Genomic DNA, 23498 nt, shown 5'->3' on the forward strand with positions numbered 1-23498 from the left:
TGTTAAAAGAAGAAAATGTACTCACAATACACTATGACCGCAGCTACGAACAACACTCTATAGTCATTAACAGTCTAAGCACGCAATCTCTAACTTGCGCTGGAACTACATTGAGCTGTAAAGAGTGGAAGTGTGTGTGTGTGTGTGTGTGTGTGTGTGTGTGTGTGTGTGTGTGTTGGAAGGCAGACGGCAAGACACTAAATCCTCACGTTCCACAACAGAAAATAAATAATGACTAAAATTGGAAAAAAAAATAGGAATTCTTTAAGCACAGTTTTCAGAAATATGGAAGTAAAGAGTTAAAAGGATTTTAGCGTAGAAGGTGTTTGCCCTTCGGGGACCAGAAAGAATAGGTCAGGGCACCTGTGTTTTATTACATGACCTTATACATTTAGCATTCATACATTCAGCTTTTGACACCATGAACATGTTTAACTGTGATAAAAATAGAATTTACTTTTTTTTTAAGTTACCAGTCCTTTTGAGAAAACAGTCTCATTACAGTTGTCGTGGTAAAAGCCAAACCTGCGTAATTCAACGTGAGCAAGAGGATGTGGGGGGTGGGGAGGGGGAACAGAACATGGGAGTTGAGATCCAGGCACTGCAGGACCAGGGCATTAGAGGAGCACCTCCCTGGATGTGAGGATGATTCCAGCTGCCGAGGACGTCAGAGCGCAGGGTATCCCCATACGCCCTGCAGGAAACTTGCCTCAAAGACTATTGCAACTATGCAGGTAAGGGTGTAAATGAGGATGATGCATATTCACAAAGACTGTCTCTCCACGGCCCATCTTTAACCTCTGAGCCCTCTGCTCAAATCTGCCCCACTTGGGCTTTCCTCTCTGTCTTTGCAGAATCCATTTTGAACAAGAAAATTCACCTACCCTTGGTGTCTGACCAGCCTTCGTATCTTCTCACTCTGGCCTCCTCTTACTAATTTTCTATCTGCTGACCCCCCATCCTGCGCTATGGATATAAATCCCCGTTGTCCTTGCTGGAACCAGAGTTGAATCCAGTGTCTGTCTCCAACTGTAAGACCCCATGAGAGCCTACCGATCCTGATGATTTGTCACGCATTTCCTGACCTCTTACCACAATACCCTCTTCCTTTGCCTAATGACTACAGCTGTCTGCTTGTGTGTGCTAAAGCTCTTAGTGTTTGTTTTCTGGATGAGTTGCTAGTACTCACTCAAATGTTTAATCTTATTTCTCCAGAACAAAGAAGGATGTTAAATAATTCCGATGACCATCTCGTGTCTTCGTTACACATTTTTGCAGCTAGACACAACCTCGATGAATAAAACAATCTCATCCAGCTGCATATTTCATGGTCCACAATTTGATAATCTGTGTGGGAAAAAATAAGTTGACCGCTATGACTAATCAGCAGGGAAGCGTGGGGTAAAAAGCAAACCTGGACCTCAAACACCTTGGTCGGAACTCGGCTCTGGCACTTGTCGTGTTGACTCCTTTGATCACTTCTCAGAGCACAGGTTTTACTTTCTGTACAATGAGGCCGTGGGACCGTGCTCTCTAAAACCTTTCCAGCCCCAACATTCGAGGATCAAACATTTAAATCTGGTACCTGTTTTTCAAAATTTGGAACACTGGGTTCCGTCCTTTGCGAGTTAACTCTGCAAGTTTTGTAGGCTCAAAAAAAAAAAAAAAAAATAGCCACCAGTTCATTATTCTGCCGGGGACCTCCTTCTGCCTATATTTAGATATTTCCCCACGTGTAACATAATGACTGATGCCGACAGAGGGCTTAGAGCCATAGTTCCTGTGTCTCATTCCAATGAAAACCTCTGATCAGAATAGAAATCGCTTAACTTGGAAACAAGTGGTATTGTCAACATTTTACTACCCCTGCTGCTGGAAAGCTGTTCCCTTCCTCCTGTGCGTTTTGGCACTCTGCTTGCACCTACTGCCAAATTATGACTTTCTTCTCGACTGTCTTTTTAATTCACACCCTGGTTCCGTGATTTACATCTGCCGTCAGATTCCACACGACTGTTTTATCAATTCGGTAGCGAAAATGTCATCAAATGTGCCCCCACAGAACACTAATTCCACTAAATATTCATAGATGTTTTGAGAAAAACTTTCGTGGCTTCTTAAGTTTGAGAAAACACTGGATTAAACCACGAAACAGGTTTAACGGACTGTCTTCCCAGGCACTTTACCGTGTGGACACTCAGTGAGGATCTTTAAGGGGAAGATACAGCCTGCATAGCTACTTGACCACACGGCCACGAAGCCCGCTCTTCTTGAGCCATCTCTTTGGACACATTCCACGTCACGTGGTTTGGAACAACTGCTTTAATGTGAGGCCCTTTTCAAACACTGTGATTGTCTTTAAATTCTTTCACCGCAGCAGGACATGCATGGATATCATGTCAAAGAGTCAAGGAATATTTGCCTAATACACGGCCAATGATATGGCCGAAATAATTAATCTAAATGTCTGATCCACAACCGGACAAGGTTTCCACTTGGGATATAAAGCTATAGGTAAGGAAGAAGACTACGTAATCTACAGTGTGGTCTTCCTCCTTGGCTCCAAGAACAAAAGTTCGTGTTCTTGGCCTTCTGGTACCACTCCACTCTGCCCTCCACTCCAACAGCAGAAAAATGCCACAAAATTACAGTACGTCTTGCTCTCTTTCGACTGGGGGTTGGAGTTGGTCAAATGATAGGCTGGAAATAGCTCTATAACTTTAAAAACTCTAACCAAAGATAAAACCTGTAATGACAACAAACTTAACCATATAAATACATAGCTCCAGCTGGAATATCGTGAAAAAAAATTACATCCAAAGGAAGCAAGGTCACAACCAGCCCATCACATAGCTTGGGATAATCTCTGTTGCTTAGTAATGGTGAATACTGTAAAAGAGTAAACGATGACCTCTGAAACAAGGAGCTGGAATCCATTATTCTATGAGCAGTCAGAGATGTAGTTGTTAGAGGTCACAAAACTATTCCGAAATAGATCTTAAGTGGATAATTTACCAACTGGAAAAAGACTAGTGTGGTTCTCCTTTACAAATCTGTTTCACACAATGTGAAGATGTGGAGTGTGTGTGCACGCGTGTGTGTGCGTAGGAGGCACGTGCAGGATGTGTGAAGGAGGAGGACAGTGAGGAGAAGTAGGTTCTTCCACGAATGACATTAAAGAAATCAAAGAAAGTAGGCAACAGAGAGAGAGGGAGACGCAGAATCCGAGGCAGGCTCCAGGCTCTGAGCTGTCAGCACAGAGCCTGACGCGGGGCTCGAACTCACAAACCACGAGATTGTGACCTGAGCCGAAGTCGGAGGCTTAACCGACTGAGCCACCCAGGCACCTCCTAAAGTGTAATTTTAATCCAATTAAAACTCCATGTTAGGAGGTAAGTTTTCTTACCTATAGCTATGGAACCATCGGAAACTTCATGTATTCTAAACTATGGGGGAAGGATTGGAGATGAAGCCAACTTTCAAAACTACCTCGCTGCAGTTCGGTACACATTTATTAGCCAGGGTAATTCATGACTCATTCAACCAGATGGGAGTTGTATCGGCAAGAATGAAGGGGAGATGTTAAGTTTGGAATTACACAGCATACATTTTGCTTAAGAATGTTTATTAAAAACTTTATATTGTCTGTCAAAAAAAAAAAAAAAAAACCTTTATGGGGTGCCCAGGTGGCTCAGTTCGTTGGGCAGCCGACTTCGGTTCAGGTCATGATCTCGCAGTCCGTGAGTTCGAGCCCTGCGTTGGGCTCTGTGCTGACAGCTCAGAGCCTGGAACCTGCTTCGGATTCTGTGTCTCCCTCTCTCTCTGCCCCTCCCCTGCTCATACTCTGTCTGTCTCAAAAATAAATAAATATTAAAAAAAAATTTTTTTTAACTTTAAAAATAGGGCGCCTGGGTGATTCCGTAGGTTGGGCGTCCAACTCTTGATTTTGGTTCGGGTCATGATCTCAGGGTCATGGGATCGAGCCCCGCATTGGCATACATGCTGAGTGTGGAGCCAGCTTGAAATTCTCCCTCTCTCTCTCAAATCAAAAAATAAATAAAAATAAAATAAAATTTAAAAAACCTTAAAACTGTATCTAAAGACTATAGAATTTATTATGTGAGCTGACAGGAGCTCTGCCTGAATTCCATTTGCCATTCAAGGGGCTGAAAAATCCAAAAACGGGAGGGCACATATAGAAAAGTTCCAGAATTACATCCAGACTGGAAACAGTGAACCTTCCTGAAGAATCCACTGCTTGGAAAGGACTTTAAGAAAGGGAAAAATGGGGGAGGGAGTCAAGATGGAGGAGAAGTCAGGGAACCGGAAATTCCCTGATCCCTCAAACGCTTGGAATTCTGGGAATCCAGGCAACAGGGTGACAGAAACATCTCCACGGGTGTACAGGGACAGCTTGGCAGGACAGAGGTGAGCGTTTTCCAACTGGGGGAGAGAAAACGGGCAGGGTAGGCAAGGAGGGGAGGGATCCCCTTCTGTGGAGACACAAAGGGAAGGGAAAGAGAGGCTGTGCAAGTGTGGGATTGTATTTGGACAGGAGAGAAACCTCTCCGGGCCACGGACTGGGGAAGGAACAATACGGAGAGAGTCCGTTTCTACCTTGCTGACATCCTTAGGAGCGAAGATTGGAGTCTTCGGGGTCGCACAACTTTCTCCAGACCAGAGCCGCTGCCTATGCATGTGCCTGGGGGAAGGGGAGCCAGTCCCCGGGCCTGGTAGCGAGACTGACACTTATCTTAACCAGAGGGCCCCTCCTCCAGACCAGCACCGTCACCGGTCCCAGGCCCCAACAGGGAACTGTCCAGGGGTTTTGCATTTTCTGATGTGATTTTTGGTCAATTCTTATTATATATAGATTTTTGTCTTTTTTTTTCTTCTTCCTTCTCTGTTCTGGCTGTTTGTTGAATCACACATGTTTATTCTTTTTAGACCTCTTCTGTATCTCCTTCTTTATTTTCCCCTCTCTCTCTCTGGGTTAAGCCTTATAGTTTCTTTGATTCTCTGCCTGGTCTTTTTTTTTTTTCCCCGCCCCTGTCATTTCTCTCTTCGTACGGGATAAGGCGTCTTCCACGCCACCCCCCTTTTCCATTTTTTTCCAGGGTGGCTTCAACGAACAAATCAAAGCACACCTTTGGAAGGTCCAAACCACCACTACGAGTAGGGAGATAAAGCAACCCGAGATGCAACAACAGAATGCACTCAACACACTTCAAAAACGCTTCCTGAAGGGCCAGGCCCTGGACAGTGTCTGACCCCTTTTTCATAGAGTCGTACTCGCAGGTGCAGGGCACATAACAAGCTACTAAAACACGTAAAAGACAGAAAACAGCCAAAATGATGAAATGAGAGATTTCTCCTCAAAAGAAGGGAGAAAACGGTCAGACAATAAACAAGAGGTTCGGAAGATAAACCGAGGAGCGCAGTAGTTACTAGGAAAACAAGAAAATAGAGCTGTCTGAAGTGGAACGTTCAAGAAGATCTGACAAAGACTGAGGCAAAGGAATGTGCAGTCTTAAGGGAAATGACAAGTAGCCCGAACATGGTTGAAGGATAACCAGGGAGTTGGTTAAGCTAAGCCAGAGGGTAATAATGTGTTCCGGATGGGTAGTTAAATATCCAGGTGGTATTTTGAAGGTTTGAGGCGAGTCAGGCACATTATTTACAAGCTGGAACAAATGTTACTTCACAGATTTGAGTTTCCTTCTTCTCTGAGATTACAGAAGGTACATCAGGAGACAAACGTGTGTTATCCTTTCCAGTCTAGTCCTTCAATAATTGGACGACTGCGATGATACATTCCAACCTCAAGGTTCCCTGAAGCTTTAGACAGGCACGAGGCGTGGGAAATCCGTTCTCAGAGAATAACACATTCCAAATCTTGGGGAAATAAAATAACCGATTCAAGCCAGGATCATCATTGGATACTAAGATCATCTGGAACAAATTCTCAAGGAAGATGAAATTTCCTGGTGCCCGAGCATCCCCCGACAGACGACCTGCTAACTGCACAGGGGAAATGGAAAGACCTAGATGTCACCACCTTAACTGAGGGATCAGACAGCATTTCAAATGGGGGAGCCAACTTGCAATCACGCCTCCCGGTGTGATGCAATAACAAGAACACCGCATCCCCTAAGAAGACTTCTTGCGCCAAATGTGAATGCAATCAAAATTCTATACCTAACTCTCAGTTTACCCGAAATTCAAGCGACAGGAGGATTTCTGACGATTTCCTCACCACCACGAGGAAGCAGACATCCCGAAGGTGGGATAGTGTGCAAAATAACAGGCCTTCTTTCTTCAAGCAGTCAACGTCATGGGAAAACAGAGTGGGTCGACTGTTCCGGCATAAAAGAGAATAAAATACGTAGTAACCAAACGCAATGCGTGAATCTTGATTAGCTCCCGGCTTGTGTTTTGTGCTTTGAGCTATAAAAGATACTTTGGGAATAGAAAGATTTGATGAGACTGCATAAATGATTAGAGAAGTATTTTTAATTGTCTCAGAATGATGATATTTTAGTCAAATTAGAGGAAGTCTCTTATTTTTAGGGGGGAGAGAAAAAACAAATACAACAAAAGGTCAAGTGTGGACTCTAACTGGTAAGCGTACCAGCGACAATTAGGCAATTCTCTGAACTTTTTCATCAGGAGAAAAACTTGACAAGCCTTTTGTTAATAAAGTCATCTCCATTGGGGCACCTGGGTGGCTCAGTCGGTTAAGCATCTGACTTCAGCTCAGGTCATGATCTCAGAGTTTGTGAGTTCAAGCCCCTCGTCTGGCTCTGTGCTGACAGCTCAGAGCCTGGAGCCTGCTTCGGATTCTGTGTCTCCCTCGCTCTCTGCCCCTTGCCCCTCCTTCATGCTCTCTCTCTCTCTCTCTCTCTCTCTCAAAAATAAACAAACATTAAAAAAAATTTTTAATCAAAATAAATCATCTTCATCTGCTTTCACGTGTGTTCATCTAATCATCCTAATTCCACCTCCTTTCTCTTGGCTCCTGTGACCGCACATCCCCCAGTGTCTGTACCTCTTTCCTCAGGCTCTGGCTACACTAATACAATTTCTTTGCACTTAGCAATTCCGCTACTGATCATTCAGTTAGAACTTCAGAGAGCTCAACCTTGACCCTCTGCTCTCTCCCGCTCTCCTTGTCTCTACTTTCTTAGCTTCAGTTGCCATCGAAATGCCAGAGACTCTCAAATGTGTGTCTTCGGGCCAGACCGCTGATCTGTGGTAAATGGATCTGAACTGCTGAAAAAAACTTAACTAAAGCACTGAACTTCATGGGAAACCTAAGACCCAAACTGACCTACTAAGTGAGAGCACGTTCTTTTCCCTTATAAAATTCCCACCATCTCAGCGTAAAGGGAAAATGTTAATAGGGTGCAAATCTAATAAACTCCTGGCTAATTAAAAATGGTTGTAGGGTAATTGTCCCAGGTAATGGAATGTTTTCATCAAATCAAGCTTCAGCCACTTTTAAAAATACATTACCACATATCCCTAGTTAGTATACACAATGCACAGGGCATAATTTTTTTTTTATTCCTAAATTTAAAGCATCTTCATGTCAAAACCCATAAATATCCGTGTTTTTTTTGGGGGGGGGTAAAGTTTATTTAATTTGATAGAGAGAGAGAGTGAGTGGAGGAGGGGCAGGGAGAGAGAGAAAGAGAGAGAGAGAGAGAATGAATGAATCCCAAGCGGGCTCTGTGCTATCAGCTAGCTGGAAGCCTGATGCAGGGCTGAAACCCACGAACTGTGAGATCACGACCTGAGCCGAAGCCCAATGCTTAACCAGAAGAGCCACCCAGGCGCCCCTAAAAACCGTAAACATCTATATACTGAGTATACTTAGTTGAGATTTGAATTATACCACGAATTTACATGATATAAGCAACTGAGTCGAATCTGTATAGCCTCCAGGACTCACTTGGAATTTACACAAATTCCAACATCCAGCCGTGCACATTCTTCTTTAAAAAAAAAAAAAAAAAAAAAACAAAAAACTCTTTTACACAAAAATAAACCTGTCAGGGAAGACCCAACATGAAGCCTCGAGGTCCTCACAGAAGAGCAAAAATTCATAAAGTGTCTGAGGCCATGAGAAGTAACATCTAACAGATGGGCAGAGATGGGGAAAATACACTGTACTCAAGCTTCCCCAGCAAATGGTGAACATCTCTCAGAGATCTTACCTGTAACCACGCCTCCCACTGGTTTTGAGGAAAGCTCTGGAATAGTCTGTGGTGTTTCTGCGGGTGTTGCAAAAGAATTAAGGCAAATATTTGGGGCACCTGGGTGGCTCAGTCAGTTAAGCGTCCGACCTCGGCTCAGGTCATGATCTCGCGGTCTGGGAGTTCGAGCCCCGCGTCAGGCTCTGTGCTGACGGCTCAGAGCCTGAGCCTGCTTTGGATTCTGTGTCTCCCTCTCTCTGCTCCTCCCCTGCTCACACCCTCTCTCTCCCTCATAAATAAATAAAAATTAATAAAAAAGAATTAATGCTACTTGGCAATGAGAAAGAATGAAATCTGGCCTTTTGTAGCAACGTGGATGGAACTGGAGAGTGTTATGCTAAGTGAAATAAGTCATACAGAGAAAGATACCATATGTTTCCACCCTTATGTGGATCCTGAGAAACTTAACAGAAGACCATGGGGGAGGGGAAGAAAAAAAAAGGGGGTTAGAGAGGGAGAGAGCCAAACCATAAGAGACTCATAAAAACTGAAAATAAAATGAGGGTTGATGGGGGGTGGGAGGGAGGAGTGGGTGGGTGATGGGCATTGAGGAGGGCACCTGTTGGGATGAGCACTGGGTGCTGTATGGAAATCAATTTGACAATAAATTTCATATTAAAAAAAATAAAAATAAAAGTAAACAAATGCTAAAAAAAAAAAAGAATTAATGCAAGGTTTTTTTTTTGTTTTTGTTTTTGTTTTTTTGCCAAAAAGAATGGGGAAAAAGAACAAGCCTCAAAAAAAAATGCAGAAACAGGGAGGATTATAGTTTGCCCCCATTACACTCAAGTTAACTCTTTCCCCCCATCTTCTGTGCTCCGGGACTCAAAGACATGGCATTGATACTTCGGTGTCAGTTTATCTATCAATACAGGATTCCTTCGGCATCTGCATCTACCTGGATGACATATCAGAACACTTCTTCAAAGTCAGGGTGTCCGTTCAAAACCAGGCAAACGCTCGTCACTTGCGGGTCTCTCAGCGTTAAGCATGACTCATCTAAGTCATGACTAGCGCAGGCAATGCCCTTCCTTAACCAGATTCCTTGCTCATCTGTGCAAAAATTTCAGAAGGAAACCGTCACTCTTGATGAACAGGTGGTGCCAACTCACTAATTATCGTAAACAGGGAATCATGACATATTCCCAAGTGATTTCTACTTTGCCTAACAACGGTCACATTTAAAGATGGGGTAATTTAAAAAATTTGCCCAGATCACAGAAGGCTAGTGATTCCCCGACTAAAACGGACACTGTTCTGCTGAGCGGCAAGGCACATTCCGGAAAATGAGTCAAGCAAATTAAAACCAAAAATGTTATTTATCAAGGTAAAGATAATGGTTTCGTTTCATCTTCGTCCGTGTTTCCGAAAGCTCAGGTCTGCAATGATCTGACGTTAACAGAAGTCCAAAGTAATAACTGAATCTCAACCATGAGTCAAAGAAATCACACTTCTGGTGTGGAAACAATAACAATTTAATGGACAAACAAAATATTATCACAGTGGATAAAATATTGAAGCATTGTCGTGTTTTCATTCAACAGCATGAAGAGTTTTTTGCTGTCTTCCATTTAAAACTCTTTAGAACCAAATGAAGTTACCAGCAACTTTTTAAAAAGGAGACTATCACAATATTCAAAGAAACACGAATTTAGCACTGCAGACATGACACAAATAAGCAAAATGCACAGTACCCACAACCAGAGCTTTCTAAAAATCTCATATTACTCACCAATTTATTTGATGTTACATTTCAGACAAAATGAACATTAAAAAAAAAAAACCTTATAAATATATAAATCCGAACCACAAAACACCTCCTAAACATTAGATTTACTCTAAGTACAAATGGGTTTTTGGAAACTGCATTCACAATGCTATCTAAACTAGATTTTACGAAATTATAAATGTATTGAGCTGTAACTTGGGGCTCCAATTCATTGGGCCACACCCCACGTATGCTTTCCCGTCATACTCCCCTTGGGTGGACATATTCTCAGAGTCAATAGTTATACGATTAAAATCAAACTACGACTATTCTAAAAATAAGCGTCAACTCTTCCCGAAAATTCGGAGATTGGACTGACCCACTGTAACGGTGCCACGCAACGAATGTTTCATCGCCAACAAGTTCAAGTAGTCTTAGTAACGCCCTTTTCTAAGAGAAATAAATATTTTAATGTTAATCATCAGTAACGGGTTTTAGGAACTGAAAAGCGCTTTTTTTTTTGGCCTAGTTTCTGTGGACGTTCTATTCCCTCAAACCTAAAACCTGCTAGACAATTTCTTCTCATAAATATATACATTCGACTACCCCTCCGTCACAGAATCATTAACACGAGTCACACGGCTTACGCTTTTATTTGAAATCAATTACGTAAGAACTTGAACCCGTTCTAAAACGGACTGCCAACGGGACCCGCGATATGTCAAGTTGTTCTCTGCCATTTCCTTTGTGTTTCCTGGGAGGGTCCTCTCGAGCAGCCCGCCGCCTCTGCTTCTGGCCCATCTCTTTGCCCGGCCTCCTGCAACACAGTTTTGCACACAGGCCTAAACCACTGTGTTTGGGTTACAATTCAGTACAGCACAGCAAAATACGTCGGTCCGCGGCACCTCAGACCGTGAGCTAGAACATCTCCACAATTGTTTCTGGGCTTCCACGGCCACAATTCATTCACCCCAAACCGTTAGAGGAGTAAGTTCCAGAAGTTCACCGTGGAATTTGAAATACAGTGGGGGGGGGGGGGTGGGGGAACAAAGCCTCATGAGTGTCTAACAACTCATTCCAGGGGAACCTCATTCTGGGTAAGGGGTGGGGCTCGCTGAACAAGGTGGCTGACAAGACAAAATTCAACGAAAACGTTTTAGGGAGAGACTCCACGGAAGGTTTCCACGAACAATAACCGGGCTGTGAGAATTTCAGAGAAGACTGAGGCGAGAGGAAAATAAATACGGAGGGAAGGGTGTATCTCAAAGACAAGGGGCCATGTTCTGTCATGAAGGGCGCTGTGATGCAAAGTCCACGGTGGGTTTAATTTCTCTTCGGTGATGTGGCAACACAGGTATTTAATTGAAACCGCACAAGGGCACGAGGCCGATTCGCTCTGGGCAAAGGGGCTTGTGCGCAGGGAACAAGCCCCTCGCTGGGGCAGCAGACCACAGACAGTGGCCCCAACTTCGAGAGAAAACACCTGAAGATTCCAGGGAACGTCAACAACCAGGTGTGGGAGGGGAGGCGGGGGGGGGGGGGGGGGGGAGGGGCGCAGGGGGAGTCACACTTTTTAAGCGGCCGTGTCTCAGAACAGCTTTCCTCTCGTGTCTACCCTCCACCACAGATTCTCGAGGATTACGAGAGAGATCGTTCATCCCTAGCCGTCTACAAAGACCTTACTACAGCCTGACCCCTCGCCCCTGGGGCCTGTCTAGCAGGGCTGGGGGAGATCTTGGCCATTTCTGGGGGAAGACTCCCCGGAAGAGCTCTAGGAAGGCTTAGCTCCTACATTTCTGCGTCTTTGCCCACCCCTAAGTAGAAATGAACGTCTTTATGTCCAGCACACAGGAAAACCGACGGAGTCCAGGTTTCGGTGGAAAAAGAGAGCACAGACATTTGGCCAACGGCTTCGTTAAGGTCACGGACGCTCCTCGCAGAGAAATACAAAATAAGCAAATGATGGGTGACCTAACTTCAAAGGTGGCAACGGGTGTCAAATTTCCGAGTTTGCGCCTCGGTTAAGAAGAAGGGGCCACGCAGTCTAGAAACTCGTGACAAACGCACTGGCAGAAACCGTACACCATGAGGATGACGAGGCTCGAAGGGACGAGGCTGACAAAGACGACCCCGAGGGTGACCTTCTTAGACACGAGTAAGTAGATCCCTAGGGGTAAGGAGCTGAAGTACAGCAAACCCAGCAGCCAAACCAGCACCCGGATGGACGTCTGAAACAGCAGGGACGTACAGTTCCACACGGTCCAGTTGTGGGACACGGTGGTGACAGAGTCGAAACTTGCAGGCCGGTAGAACTCGACCACAGGAGTGGAGCTCAGAGACGGGGAGCTCTCTCTCTGCACCTCCATGATGGTTATGACCAGGCAGTTGGAGGAAGCGTGAGAAGGGCTGACGAGAGACGCCAGCCTCTTGGGGGTCAGCAGCAGCTCGGTAGGGTTTTCCGGCAGGCACTTCTTGCCTTTGCCTCCGCAAGTCAAGTTTACCAGGATGTTGTTGTCATCCGGCAGGCTGCTGACTTCATCATCCGGCAGGCAGGTCTCAAACCTGCAGAAAGGGCAGACGATGACGCCTTGCGGGGAGTCCCCGAAGTCTATGATCTTGTAGAGGCATTTGGCACAGACCCTGTGACAGCACTCCAGCACTTTGGGTTTCCTCTGCTTCAGGTTGTACCGATTGTAACAGATCTTACACTCGAGCTCGTCGGAGACCTGAGAGTCTGCCCCATCTTCCGGCGGCTGACTGGCCATCCTGAATGGTGTGGACACTGTCTTTGGCCAGAAGTGTCTCTCTGAAGGATGACTTCGATTAAGGTGTCCCTCTGAATATCACATCATCCGAATCAGGCAGTGGGGCCAAAGGGCAGGAAAAGGAGGGACAGAAATCAGAAATCGTCCAGGCATTTTGAGCTTCTACATTCACTCTGTCTCAAACACATATTTAAAAAGGCCACATGCAGGGTCTGCAAAGGAAAAAAAGAGATTCTAATATAGTGAAGAGTTCACTGAAAAGGGCTTTCTGGAATTTTCTGCGCTCCGGTGGCTGAGAAGCCATAGATTTAAAGGTTAGAGCCCCTTCACCTCCTCACACATTTCTGCGCCAGGACAGGAAAGTGTTGTCTCCATGCTTAGCTTTCTCAGTCCACAGATACGGTAGGAAAGAAGGAATCCAGATTCCTACTGGTCTAAGTACATTCTAGAGCATCCTGATTTTGACTAGATACAGAGATTCTCTCTCTGAAACTCGTAACATTTCTGGGCCCTTTGAAAACAGAACGGGACATGTATCAGAAACAGATACATTTGCAATCAAATTCCATTCAGTACAGACTGATTGATTCAGATCATCAATAGTGTAAATGCCAGTCTTCTAAATACCCTCAGCAGTGCTTAGGAATACACACAAAAGAAGGAAAGCCTTAAGGATAAATTCACTCCGGGAAGAATGGGGCAGATGACACGTGACACAAGCATTACAACCAGGCCAAGTCTAACTCTCAAAAAAGAGAAGTAAACACAAGGGCAGCTGCGTGGCTCAGTGGGTACGCATCTGACTCTTGATTTCAGCCCAGGTCATGATCTCACGGTTCTTGAGTTCGAGACCCACGTTGGGCTCTGCGCTGACAGCACGGAGGCTGCTTGGGATTCTCTCTCTCCCTCTCTCTCTGCCCCTCCCCCACTCACACTCCTGCTCTATCGCTAGAAAAATAAGCAAACATTTAAAAGAGAAGTAAACAATACACGCACAGTTGCATCTCTAAGCGAGAAGAATCGTGCATGCATGGCTATGGGGACGAAGTCCTCAAAGTTCCCCTACTCGCCCAGTTTATTTCATGTAAACTCTGTCTCTGCAGTGAACAGAAAGCATAATAGAGTCAACAGTGCCTAACGTCGGCCCTCGGGTGCTGTTACTGGCTTTGGACAGAAGGCTGAGGCTTGATTTCGTGCACCCAGTCAGTCCTCGATTATTAGCAGTCACAAAGGGGGCTGAAGTCTGGGCCGCCTCCACATCACCAGTATTTGGCTTTGACGTGTATGACTGTTTTGGTAAGAGATTGATCTTATGTTTTGCTGGGGTAAATATCGAAATGTACTTGAATTTCTGAGCACACTTCCAAGCCCAGTGGCGGAAGGCTGTCACAGCAGCTCTAGAAAGCCCAGCACAACTCTTCGAGGATTAACTTCACTGTGGGTCATCCCGCTTAACAGAGAAGAGGCAGCGGGTGCCTCGACTTGAAATATTTGGAATTATGAACAGCTGGCTTGTGAATATATATTATCTTCCTTTTTATGACTTCAGCTAATTTGTTAATTGATATCATATAATACAAAAAGGCATAATGGATGGCAGTTACGAGACATAATGTTGGGAAAAGGAAGTCACTCCATAAACAGAATCTCTAGTATGACCCAAAACACGGAGGCAGGTTTTTTTTTGTTTTTTGGGGTTTTTTTTAGTTTTTAGTTTTTACATTTATTTATCTTTGAGGGAAAGAGAGAGAGAGAGAGAGAGAGAGAGAGAGAGAGAGAGAGAGCGCACAAGTGGGGGAGGGGCAGACAGAGACAGAGACCCAGAATCCGAAGCAGGCTCCAGGCTCCGAGCTGTCGGCACAGAGCCCAACGTGGGGCTTGAACTCACGAACCATGAGATCATGACCTGAGCCGAAGCCGGGGGCTTAACCCACTGAGCCACGCAGGTGCCCCGGGTTTTTTTTTTTTAATAGAGTTTATTGTATATGAATGCATGTATTTCAAAACTGCCATCATAAGCCAATTTCTGTATATCTACTCTTACGCACAAAAAAAGGATATACAGACACACACATCCTCTCTTCTGTGCCCTTTCTTTCCATGTGCCCTCAATGTTTTCTTCATTCCTGGTCCTGAAGCATGTGCCCAGGTGATCACGAAATGGGACTGTATCTTGCCCACAATTCTACAAAGCTGGGTTCTTGGTCTCCTGTGGGATGGACATCTATCTCCAGGAGGGGAGCCAAGGGCCACGAAGATGTTCTATCCCTGTCACTATACCCAGTCCTCGCCACCTTCACAGAATGGGGCCCGGCACCGGGCAGTTCCGCTTCCTGGACAGCTCCCCTTGTCAGGTGTCCCCTGTGGCCACGCACAGACCAAAGGCCCATCCCAAAGGAGTATGTTCTGTTCTCTGTGCAGCAGTCCTCCCACTCAGCCTTAATGCCTTCCAAAACCCAGGCGGGCTAAAACTAGTAATAGGGGTAGAATTCACAGCAGTGACTGCCTCCATCGCCATCGAAAGGACCGATGTGTGTGAAGGTGTGTGAAAAAGTAAAAGACAAAATGTAAACATATACGCCGAGACATCTGGAAAAGAGCAAGTGAAATATTCAGTGAGGATAAGTTAGCAAAATCAGAGAAAGCTAGACTGTGCATCTAGTAACATCAGCAAGAAGCTTATATGGATGTGAAAATTCAGCATTTGATGAGAGCTCGTCCCATTAATACTTTCTGTATCACGCTTTGAAACAAAGCTTTCCTTTTGTCACAGAAAACCACTCTATCGGACCTTCGAAGGTGGTGACACGGTGTTATGTGATAATGTTCCTCTTTATAAAACTTCACATCGGGGGCTTCTTGTAACATGCAAAGAAAATACCAGATGTTTGAATATCCAATCAAAGAGACATCTACTTCAGTCCTAAGGCCAACTGTAGCAAACCCGCTCTCACCAGCAGAAATACTTTAAGTCCTGCCTCTGAGAGAGGCCCCCCCCCGGGCAGCGCTGGCTGACAGCCTTGAGTTGCATCCCTGGAAATGCGGCCAGGACAAGGGTTTCTTCCTGGGATGCCATAAAGCAGCATGGCGATCGTTCCTCTCGGGAAGGCAGGGTACCACCTGCTGGAGTTCTTAAGAATAAATACTTCATCTGTCTCCTTGTGACTCGAGGGTCTCTCAAAGGACTCGACTAATAACTGAAAATCTGTAACTTCATTGGGCTGCCACGAGTCAGAGTTATTTGGTTCTCCAAAAGCTATGCGTTCACCCCTGACAAGAGCTGCGGGCAACAGTCACGATGCGGAGTGAAGGAAGTCAGACCCAAAAGAGCACATACCGCAGGGTTCCATTTTTAGAAAGCTCAAAACACACACACACACACACACACACACAGTCAAAACTAAGCTGTGCAGATGCAAGTTTAGGTGGTAAAGCTAAGACAGAAAGCCAAGAATTGATTAACGTCCAAGTCAGGATCTCGGATGCCTTTGAAGGGGTGGAGAAGCGGGGTCAGAGGGCACCGGCTGATAGGCTGATGATCCTCTGGGTTCTCAGGAGTGCTCAGTTGGTGACATGCCATCGGGCAGTACGTTGTTTCTGTACTGGTGTTATCTTTCACGGTAAAAAGTAAGAAGTAAGAAGTAAGAAGGGGAGAGGGGAGGGGAGAGGGGGCGGGGAGGGGTAGGAAGGGGAAGGGAGGGGAGGGAAGGGAAAGGAAATACCTACATATTTTGGTATTTTTAATAGCCTGGATTTTTCTGTCAGTAGGTATTTCAGATCAACTTATCTTTCCCTCTATGATCTGTAATTCCATTTCTTTTCTTTTTTTTTTTTCTTCCACAAAATTGAAATGTCACTTATTTATCACCTAAACATCCAGGCACTACTGTTAAGTCAATATTGAAATGAACGGAATCTTTAAGACACGCCGGTCTGGCGCGTTCCTTGAGGAGAACTACTGCTGAAAGTCTGTCTCAGCAGGCACAGGGGAGAGAGTCTGGCATGCTAAAACTGCCTCAAAAATAAATACACATAATTATGCAAGATGACAGATGTGTTACACCAATGTTATTGTGGTAAACATTTTGCAATATGTACACGTATCACATCACGGTTACACCTTAAATTTACACCATGGTGTATGTCAACTGCATTTCGATAAAGCTGGGAAAAGGTTTTCTTTATTTTTCCTGGAAAAATACATATTTAAATATATGAAGGTGATATTCCTTATCAACCACTTAATAGTCTTTAATCCTTTTATAAGTCATCTGGGGTAAGACCATCCATGTAAATAATTACCTACTGTGAATCTTGGTGCTATCAGACCAACGTTTAATTGCACTGCCCTAAATGTACGGTACTTATTGTTTGACTCAAACCCACTTCCTCCACTGCTCAATTCTTTTGATCTTAAAGATGCAAATTTTGCTTCTATTTGAGGCAAAGCCTCCAGCAGACATCTGTGGTTTCCGTCTACCTGGGATCTTCTGGTTTTCTCCTTTACACAGACCTGCACCCCCTTCTGCCACTGCCACCGCTTCTGCGGGGACGTGCTCCCCGCGCACTCAAACCACGTGACTTGTGTTTCTACCGTCCACTGCCCGCGCTGCCTCCCTTCTCTCCAGAGGTGTGGCTTTGTGACCCGGAAGGCCGAGGGAGGGCGCACAGACCAGAAAAAGATGTTTCAAGGAACTGTCCTGCCCTCCAGAGGGAGAAAAAGGGAGAAAAAGCCAAAGCCAAAGCCAAAAGGAGAAATACAAGACAGCAGAAGGTGGAGATACAGACAGAGGCAAAAGGCAGACACCTGACGACAGGTGAACCGGACCTGAGTGGAGGCTCCTGTGAGCCAATGAATTCCCTTCTTTGCTTCTGCTGGTGTTTTGATTGGATTTCTGCTACTTACAACTCCAAGAGCCCTGGACACAATTACCATGCTGTATTTGATTTGAGAATGTATTATGTTTTGAGATCTAGGTTCCTCCTTGCTAGGGCAGAAATTATAAATGATTTGTAAAACTGGATACATGTACTTTTAAAATTTCACTTGTGTGCGCGAGCACACATGCACATATACATACAAATTTAAATTTACTAAACACGCAAAGGTCGTCATAAATATCATTGTTTATTAGTCGTGTGTGTGCGCGTGTCCGCACGCATGAGTGTGTGTGTTCTTGTGTATCTGGCTCATTTCTCCTCTTCACTCCCTCCATCCACATCAGCGTCAATGCGACCTTCTTCCCCGCCCCCCCCCCCCCCCGGTCACACATATTAACTAGCTGGTATGTTTCTTCCATATATAGTTCCATGTACATGTATTTATCCAGTACATATCATTATAATGGCACACACAAGCACCGTGTTTTCCATTGTCTTGACTATTTAATACCCACTTGTCCGCATCTTGCTTTTCCCATTCAATAACGGTTCATGAAAAGCTCTCAAGTCAACTGATGAAAACTTCCTTTTTTCATGCGTGCGTATTTCATTCATCATTTGGATACACCGTAATACAGCCAACCACCTCTCTCCTGGTAGACGTTCATCCATCTCCATTCTACCCCAACACATACATTTCGGCAGAACACAACCTCGTGATACGCATCCTTACGTCCGGGTGTTTTTATTTCTTTGAAAGAAAAGGAGTGGAGTTCCTGAGTCAAACAGATGTTACCCCTAACAGATGTGGCCAGCCTGCTCTCCAACAGGAGTGTAACACGTACGTCAACCAGTGTTAATAAATGTACTTTGTCCCTCACCAGCGATAGATGCTATTGGACTTCAAATGTTTGCCCGTCTGAGGGGTGACACATCATGATTTGGGTCTGAGTGCCTTCTCACCTGTTGGCTTTCTGTGTCCGCTCCTCTCTGAACTACACCTTCTCATTTTTTGCTTATTTTTCTATTGGATTGTTGGGCCTTTCTTGTCCATTTGTAAACATTCCTTGTCATGAGACACATGAAACTCTGTCCTCTGTATTGCAAACGCTTCCTCAAATTTTACTATGTATTGGCTTTGCTTCATATGTTTTGAAATGCAAAATATTTGACTCTTCGGACAATCACGTGTTCATCCTCTCTCTTGTAGCTTCTAGGTCTCCGATCTTAATGCTGCTCCTAATATTATACATGTGGCTATTTTCCTACAAAGTTTGTCTCGCTTTATTTTTAACTTGTTTTCAGTTTTACATACGGTATAAGATACAGTCCTAATTTTATTTTCTTCCAAATTTGGACATTTATATTTGGCAAGGAAATAACCTATCTCTTCTAGTTTTTCAAGTTCGTTGCCATAGCGTTGAATACCGTTCTCTTTGCTATCTTCTTTGATTCGTTCCTGCCTCTCTGATTACGTCTTTGCTCTCATTTCTGGTCTTGTACATTTTTTACTGTTTATTTCCTAATCAAACACATGAATCTTTGTATCTATTTTGCTGTTTCAAAGAACTATAAAATGCATTTGTCCTTTACGTTATTTTTTGTTTTATGAGCTTCAGCTTTCATCTTTATTATTCCCTCTTTCTAACTTGTTAGTTTGTTTTGTCATTCTTTTTTCTCACTTTATAATAAGGGTACAATTTGTCTTTATTCTCAAGTAATGAAAACATCTAAAGGCTGTAAAATTCCCACTAGCTACAGCTTTCACTCTATCCCAAGCCTTTTGGAATAAATTGTGCTCCTTTGACAGATATCTAGGTATCTTCTAAATTGACTTTTGTTTTCTCCTTTGATGCTAAGGTTTTAAAGAATGTTTTTAAATTTCCAAACAGTAAAGGGTCTTTTTACTACCTTCCATTATTTATTTCTAATATTACTGTGTTATGATCAGAGAACAAGATCTATAAAAATCCCTTGCCTTTGAATTTGCTAAGGTCTTCTTTGTGGTCAAGTATATGATCAAGTTTTGCATCTGATTCAGAAACGAATATTCTGTGTTAAGGGATGTGAGGTGTCCCATGCCCATCAAATCCAACTTTTTTATTTGTTCAATTTCCCCATCTTAGGGTTCTATACAAGGTTAACACAGGTTGAGACAAGCAAGAGATGTTTATGCAATTTCTCACCATAACTATATTTGCATTTGTAATAATTTTGCTTTACAGATTTAGTGGCTATGTTATTCTATACATACAGGTTTATTTACCTCCTTCATCAACTGTGCCTTTTAAAAATTATTATGTAATGTCTTTGCTTATCTTATTTACGCCTTTCCCTTAAATACTACCTGTCTAAACCTCATATTGCTAGTTTCTGACTGTCCGTATTTGCATGGGATCTTCGTCCATCCTTTTATTTTTCACCTTCTCTCACTTTGTCTCAAGTGTTTTTTTTATAAACACCAGATTACTGCATTTTGCTTATTAACTCAGTCTGACAGTATCAAACGTTTAATGGGGAAATTTTAGTTCATTTTCATTGAATGTCAAGACTGCTATCTTCCAATTTATTCTTTCCTTCCCACTTGAGTTAACTGATTAATGTAGAAAAATTTCCTCTGCTAGTATCTCTCCTCACCTTGAGGTGTTTCTGTTGAACTTCTCATGTGGATACTTTTTGTTTGATACTGTTTCTGGAGTATTTTTGTCAGAAAACGGGTGATGGCATCTCTGCGTTCCTACAGAGCAGCAAATTTTCTTTTACTCTGACAGGGAAATGGCAGCTTGGGTATGTATGTGGCTTTTAGGCTGCTGGCTTTTTGTCTCTGGAAGTTACTCCACTGTCTCTAGCACTCTCTGTCATACATGAGAAATCTGGGGCTAGTCTGATACTTCTTCACGGTAGTTCATTTGTTTTCTCTGTCTGGAAGCTTCTAAGATTTTGCTTTTTATTCTCAAGAGTTCAAGCACTTTCCCAATATATACAGAGATGTGTTTTTTCATAAATCTTGCCTGGAACTTGATGAGCCATTTGAATTTATAGACTCCAGGGGCACCTGGGTGACTCAGTCGGTTAAGCGTCCCACTTTGGCTCAGGCAGGTCATGGTCTCGCAGCTGGTGAGTTCAAACCTCGCATTGGGCTCTGTGCTGACAGCTCAGAGCCTGGAGCCAGCTTCAGATTCTGTGTCTCCCTCTCTCTCTCCCCCCCCCCCATCACGCTGTCTCTCAAAAATAAACATTACAATTTTTTTTTAATTTATAGACTCCAGTCTTGATATTAAAGCTCAGAAAAATCGTTTCTTATATTTATGTCATTATGGCCTTTCCTCCATCCGTTCCTTTGCCTCCTTCTGCCTCTCCTATTACTCACACATTGCATTTCCTGGATCTATTTTCTCTTGTGATTTCTGTCCTTTATATTTCTGTTCTGTGCTCTCAGGTTCTTCTGCCTGACTGGCCAGGGTGCTAATTCAAGCCTCAGGAATAATCGCCGCCTCCTTTAATTCATTTGCTGAAATGTTTGATTGGAAATTCACGCATTTCATCTCTAGGAAGCCTTTTCGTGCTGCATTTAAATCTCCTTATACGCTCTTAACTACGTTTTGTCAGGTTGTCATCTGTCTCCAGCCGCTGCTCTATCGCATTAACCGTGTGTTCTATCTGTTCTCACGGACTGTCTTCTCGCTGGCTGTGGTGCCATTATTTGTTGTATCGCTGGGGTTCAGGTCGGATTGTTGGAGGACCCATGTGGCTGCACTTGCATCAGCAGTGGGAGCACAGTGGCCTCTGTTCCTGTAGAGCGACTCCTGGAGCAGTGCGACAGCAGGCAGGCACCAGGGCCCTGCCGAGGCACCAAGGGGGAGGGCTTTATGTTCTAGAGTCTCCTCTCTCTCTCCCAGCCTCCGAAACAGGGAGGACTCAGCCCAAGGGTTCGTCTTCTCCTTGGTCTTTTGTGGGACACGTACCCACACAGTCACGCGCACACAGTGGGGCGAGGGAGGTTTTCAATTTTCCTCCCAAGACTCCCTCAACCTTTGTAGATCAGGCTCTATATAGTATCCGATGCATTCTGATCCTCCCCCAGGACTTATCAGATGCCCATCTTTATTGCCAGCCCCATCCAGCCCAGGAAGTAAGCCCCCACCCGCTCCCTCTCACCCTCAACTTCCACAGAGCTCAGGACTTCCCTGCAGTGTGGGTTCTGTTGGCTGCAGGGATTGGTCTGGGTCAGGAGAGGCAGAGTAGAATGGAGAATGGCAGGATAGTGAACCACTTTACCTTGCCATCTTCCCAGAATCCTCACCAACTATAATTCCTAGGTTTATTTTTCAAATGTGTATCCAGATCAAAAACATGAGAATTTGTGATAAAAGTTTAATATGGGGGGGGGGGGGGGGCCTGGGAGTCCTCATCATGTTCAGTGACTGTTATGTAAAGACACATGTCAAACTGATATACATCTCTAAGTTCATAAAGATTTTTGAAATTCACTTTTTAAAAAGGATTCTCCTTTCCGAATATTCTTTTGTGTTATTCCTTCTATAGCAAACTGTCTTACCCCAAGAATACATAAACTTGCCACCCACAAGTATCAGAATCCTCTTACTTTTTCCTTGGCTGTCTTGCTACCGCTCAAGTCCTGGTTTCTATTTCAGAAGCTGTATTAACACATATCAGTTATATCAAAAAACCACTAGATCAGAATTCTTCAGGGGCGCCTCAGTGGCTTAGTCGGTTAAACATCCGACTTCAGCTCAAGTCATGATCTCGCAGTTGGTGGGTTCGAGCCCCACATCGGGCTCTGTGCTGACCGCTCAGAGCCTGGAGCCTGCTTCTGATTCTGTGTCTCCCTCTCTCTCTGCCCCTCCCCCAATCACGCTCTGTCTCTCTCTCAAAAATAAGTAAACATCAAAAAAATTTAAAAAAAGAATTCTTCATATCATATTTTTATATTTCAAAAATATTCATGTATACTTTCAAAAACTTAGACTGTTCATGGTCTTTCCTGTTTGGATCTTAGGCTATCTTGGGGCTTCTCCCCCAGCTTTTCATGATATAATTCTTCTATTTCAATTTTAAATTTACTAGTAGACCATTTTACCTAACTATCCTTTGCCCTTCCCCCATGATGTGTAGTAGATTGTTTGCATGCAAATGGAGTTGTAATAATTCTCCACAGCCCTTTGCAATGTGACTTTCCATTGACCCATCAACAGGTGGAGGAAGCTGCTTCCCCATTCCTGAAATCGAGGCTGACCTTGTGACTTACTTTGAATAGCAAAGTGAAGTGACTTCCTAAGAGTTCTGACCCTTGACCTCAGGGTGCTTTGCGACTTCTGTTGGCCTCTTAGGACCCTGGGACAGCCATGTGGAGAAGCCCAGGCTACTCTCCCTGAAGACGAGAAGCCCAGACAAAAGCCAGTATCAACATCCACACCAATACCAGTCATGCGAGTGAGACCATCATGGCGCAACCAGCCTCTGCTGAACCACCAGTGATTATATCCATTGAATGAGTGACCCTAAGAGAGACCAGCCAAAGAATCATCCCTACAGAACCCAGTAGAAAATGCTGAGCCACAGAATCATGGGCAAATAAAATGGCTGTTATTTTAAACCACCATGTGTTCAAGTGGTTTGCTTTACAACAATAGATAACCAGCCTACCATGCTAAACTATCCCTTTCTGACAAAATCCAAAGCTAATCTCTGTCCAAAGAAATTATCTTCCTCATTTATCAACGGCCGCCATTCCTGCCTAGAAGATTTAGACATTCTTACGTACTCCGAAGCTGCTTGACCCTGTAGTTCTTGCAATTTTTGTGTGAGAAAATTCTTGGTCAAAATCCAGTTGTTGTATTTTTGCTATATATAAACCTTTATGATCTT

General features: G+C 44.1%; 1 protein-coding gene across 1 annotated transcript in view; it reads right to left on the reverse strand.

The window, feature by feature from the left end:
* Window positions 1–9712: 9712 nt before the first annotated feature.
* Window positions 9713–23498, reverse strand: part of RNF182 (ring finger protein 182) — a 63651-nt gene continuing 49865 nt past the window's right edge. The window contains exon 3 of the mRNA XM_060614760.3: window positions 9713–12940. Coding sequence (XP_060470743.1) covers window positions 11985–12728 — 744 coding nt within the window. The 5' untranslated portion in view covers window positions 12729–12940 and the 3' untranslated portion in view covers window positions 9713–11984. The remainder of the gene's footprint in view (window positions 12941–23498) is intronic.

Source organism: Panthera onca, chromosome B2 (genome assembly GCF_046562875.1).
Source record: "Panthera onca isolate mPanOnc1 chromosome B2, mPanOnc1 haplotype 2, whole genome shotgun sequence".
In the NCBI taxonomy this organism is placed as follows: domain Eukaryota; kingdom Metazoa; phylum Chordata; class Mammalia; order Carnivora; family Felidae; genus Panthera; species Panthera onca.